General features: G+C 37.1%; 1 protein-coding gene across 1 annotated transcript; it reads left to right on the plus strand.

Annotated features, from left to right (window-relative positions):
• The first annotated feature begins 779 nt into the window (after window positions 1-779).
• LOC113330099 (putative receptor-like protein kinase At4g00960) lies at window positions 780-3,519 on the plus strand. The gene is made up of 7 exons (XM_026576959.1): window positions 780-1,611; window positions 1,736-1,864; window positions 1,957-2,087; window positions 2,194-2,404; window positions 2,532-2,769; window positions 2,866-3,007; window positions 3,090-3,519. The coding sequence occupies exons 1-7, from the start codon at window positions 780-782 to the stop codon at window positions 3,408-3,410; spliced, it is 2,004 nt and encodes a 667-aa protein (XP_026432744.1). The 3' UTR covers window positions 3,411-3,519.
• Window positions 3,520-4,336: the final 817 nt, after the last annotated feature.

The raw sequence follows: 4,336 nt of genomic DNA on the forward strand, positions 1-4,336 counted from the left end.
GAAATTGAGGGAGGGTGTTAGAGTATACAAATATTATATGGAAAGTTTTAGTATTTAGAGTTTGATATATTTAGTATGAATTGATTTACAAGTATTAGTCCTGCATACCAAGTTATGGTGTCGCTATATATACCTTATGGGTTCTCAATGTAAATCGTCTCATTCAATAATACAATTCTGTTCTATCGTAATATCTAGTAGTTGACCTACCCTTTTTTTATTACTGGTGGTAACAGTAGAATGAGATTGTTATATTCACCACCCTTCTGAAGGTACTGAGAACTTGACTGTTGACTCATGAGTCTTTGGAACCATGACTATTCCACTGAGATTGAGAGTGATTCATACACATCCACATTATTCAGACTTGTGGGTTCTTCATAGACTTCAGAGCTAAACCAGTCAATGATTTCAAGACCTACCCATCTTCAGCTGCGACAGTTTTTTCTTCATTTTGGGCCGCCTTGATTCGGTCATTTATCTTTTTTTCTGAATTATACGCGTTTTTGATGTCCTCTTTCTATTCGTGACGTCTGCTGAACTCATATGACTAGTCTACCGTGACATAGTCAGTCGCATCCACACATAATTGACTTTACTTTACAGCCATGTGTACATGTCTCCAGTCTTCAATCTTCATAATTGACGTCTGCTGCACTCATATGTACATGTACCCTTGAACTTAACATAGACTTCAGAGTCAAACCAATATCCCATGTATATGTACCCATAAATATTGTGGTTGGTGTAACATTAAAAAAAAAAAGAAAAATAGAAAAATGTTCATTGGAAACAGAAAGATCGAAAATGGCTCGACCTTCTTCATCTACTTGTTTATTCTTTCCAACTTATTGATCACCATACAATACACAACTGCACAGCCACAGGCTAATTTTTTTTATCAAATTTGTTACGGTGATAATTACACTAGAGGCAGTACATTTCAGACTAATCTCAACCTTCTTTTTCCTTCAAGCATCCAAAATAAATACTATAACGCCACCAATGGCCAAACCCCAGATACTGTTTACGGGTCTTTACAGTGTAGAGGTGATATCCCACAAGATGAGTGTCAAAGTTGTGTTGATTTTGCTATTCAAGATTTCAACAAAACGGGTAGATGTCCAAACTCTAAACAGGCGATTATTTGGTATGAGAAATGTATGCTAAGGTATTCTAATGAATATTACTTCAATTCTATGCAAAAAACTCCAGCAGTTTTTATGTGGAATCGTAATAATGTTTCAAATCCAGATCAATTTAACCCAGTTTTAAATGATTTAATGGATGATTTAGCAAAACAAGCTGTGACTAGTTTTTCTACTTATTTTGCTGCTGGAAGTAGACCTGTTGCTAATTTTACAAAAGTATATGGATTAGTAGAGTGTACTCCTGATATACCTTCAGAAAGTTGTAATGCATGTCTTGCCGGAGCTATATCTCACATACCAATTTGTTGTGATGGGAAGCGAGGTGCAAAGGTTATGAGACCTAGTTGTAGTATTAGATATCAAGTATATCCTTTCTTTGAGTCTACGGTTACTCCTTCACCACCACCTCCTTTATCTTCTCCTACACCGCCACCGTCAACGAATGCACCTGTACCAAATGGTAAGTAGTATTGTACTCTTTTGTTCTGTGAATAACAAATTCAAAATTCATGTCAGGATGATTGGTGTTTCTCATACATATATTCAAATTACTCATAATTCCTAATTGGGAAATGTTGTTGCAGCAAATAAGAATCACTCATCGAAACTTACTATCAGTATAGTGGTTCCTTGGGTTGTCGCAGTACTTTTTGCCATTGCCTTGGGGTTCTTCTGTTTCTGGAGAAAGAGAACACAGATAATGAAGTATGTCTGTAAGTACCCATCCCTCAAACATGTCATCCAGGCATATGTCTCTCTAAGCTTGCTTAATGGGTTCCCACATTTTGTTGTTTTGGTCTTGAAGATGTGGATGATGAGACTCAAGTTACAACACCAGAATCTTTACAGTTCAACTTCAGTACGATAAGTGCTGCAACAGACAATTTCTCTGAAACTAATAAACTCGGAGAAGGCGGATTTGGCTCTGTTTATAAGGTACTAGAACTTACAAAACGCATGCACATTGGAACATAGAATTAAACTCTGAGAAGGTGACTGTTTTTGAACCTTTTTTGCATTTTGTGTTATTTGATGTCCTCAGGGGACACTTCCAGATGGGCGAGAAATAGCGGTGAAGAGGCTATCGAAATATTCTGGTCAAGGTGATCAAGAGTTCAAGAATGAAGTTACATTAGTAGGTAAACTTCAACACAGAAATCTTGTGAAGCTTGTTGGTTTTAGTCTAGCTGGTGAAGAAAAACTACTGATTTATGAATTCATGCCAAATCGAAGCCTTGACCAGTTCTTATTCGGTTTGCATCTTGTTCTGTCTCTGTTTATTCTTATTTTATTAGCTAGCATAGTTGGATGTGTCGATACTTATTTTAGATTTAAATGGTGGTCTAAAAGTTTTTGGTTTTGGGTCGGATAAATGTGCAGATCCGATTAAATGCACACAACTGGATTGGGAAAGCCGATACAAGATAATAGCAGGGATAGCAAGAGGACTTGTCTATCTCCATGAGGAGTCTCAACTTAAAATCATCCATCGGGATCTCAAAGCTAGCAATATATTATTAGACATGGACACGAATCCTAAAATCTCAGATTTCGGCATGGCTAGGCTTTTTGTTCATGACCAAACTCAAGAGCTTACAAGCAAAATTGTTGGAACGTAGTAAGTATTAACTTCGAAATGTTGAACGCCTAATTGTTCATAACCGTATAAAAAAATGCTGATATTTCCATTTTGTTTGGGTGTTTTAATTTGCAGTGGTTACATGGCTCCAGAGTACATGAGGCATGGTCATTTCTCAGTGAAATCAGACGTTTTTAGTTTTGGTGTCCTATTATTAGAGATACTCTCTGGACAAAAGAACAACAGATCAGATAATGCTCAAGACCTTCTAAGCTATGTGAGTAATATTAATAATATCTTCTTTGGAATCTACTTTGTTTAGGCGATGGATAATAAAAACGCAGGATAAACTAATGCAGGTATGGAGACATTGGAATAACGGGTCTGCTATAGAAATATTAGATCCAACATTCAAAGACACATGTTCGAGAAACGTAGCAATGAGATGCGTCCATGTTGCTTTATTATGTGTTCAAGAAGGTGTCTTAGATAGACCAACAATGCCCACAGTTGTCCAAATGCTCAACAGCTACTCTGCGACCGATCCCGGTTTACCTTTAGCACCTGCATTTTTTGGTGAGACTACCGGAAATATGGAACCCTTGTCGAACTTACACTACATCGAAGAACAAGGAAGCTGGAAGAACGAGTCAGTGACCAGTGAACTAGACCCTCGATAATTATATACCACTACATTTTCAGAATGCATAGTCTATTGGTTCTTTCTTTTCTTTTTTTGGCATTACCTAAATATTTTTTCATCATTGATTCAAGAATTGGAAATGCAATTCTCACAATACTGCTTATAATTAAATGATATGCAATTTTCAGAGAATTAGACTTTTGTTAGATTAATCTGTAAGCTATACTTAGTTGCGGATTGGAAAATTGGCGCCTAGTAAATGAGTTGGGGCCAAAGTCTTAAGAACTGAGGAAAATCTGTTTCCCTTCTATCTTGTACCTCGATCTTCACACAACACTTCACCTTTCCGGGTCTTTCGACATAACCCATAAGTAACACTGGAAGTCTGTCGAGAATTTCCAACCAGTGAGTCAAGAATGATCCCCGGGTATTCGCGTAAGGTCGGTGAAAATGGAGGGTGTAAAAGGAATATAAATAGATTAAAAAGTTGATGGCTTAAAAGTGTCTACTCATTATGATATTTTGCACTTGAGTACACGATAGCAGCACTCGTCCGCTTAAAAGTGTCTATTAAATCTGGATTTCCGTAATAGATGATTTTCTTCTTAACCCTAAAATTTATGTAGAGAAGAAGAGATCATCTTAATGGAAAGTGTTCCTATAGAAATCTTAGAAATCATATTCTCTCGGTTGCCTTCTCTATCCACTGTACAATGCAGACGAGGGTATGCAAAACTTGGGAAACAGTCATCCGTAAAAGTAAAGTCGGTCTGCTTTTCCAGTTGTTGCGCCAAAGTCCGTTGAAGCGTTAGGTTTGCACTACTGCGAGGTATCTCAATATCGCCAAGAGCACAATCACATACACAAGAAGAACAAGTATTTAACGAGGTTTAATCCTCGGGAAGAAATAAGCAATTTTATATATCACCGTATAGGTTGGAATATACAAAGCCTTTAGACGAG

This window comes from Papaver somniferum, unplaced genomic scaffold (assembly GCF_003573695.1).
Source record: "Papaver somniferum cultivar HN1 unplaced genomic scaffold, ASM357369v1 unplaced-scaffold_117, whole genome shotgun sequence".
Lineage (NCBI taxonomy): Eukaryota > Viridiplantae > Streptophyta > Magnoliopsida > Ranunculales > Papaveraceae > Papaver > Papaver somniferum.

What these genes read in the sequence shown, in the direction of transcription:
- LOC113330099 (XM_026576959.1), top strand. Translation starts at nt 780, where the DNA reads ATGTTCATTGGAAACAGAAAGATCGAAAATGGCTCGACCTTCTTCATC. An exon ending in GAATGCACCTGTACCAAATG is followed by an intron (nt 1,612 to 1,735) that starts GTAAGTAGTATT and finishes ATGTTGTTGCAG; the next exon opens with CAAATAAGAATCACTCATCG. An exon ending in ACAGATAATGAAGTATGTCT is followed by an intron (nt 1,865 to 1,956) that starts GTAAGTACCCAT and finishes TTGGTCTTGAAG; the next exon opens with ATGTGGATGATGAGACTCAA.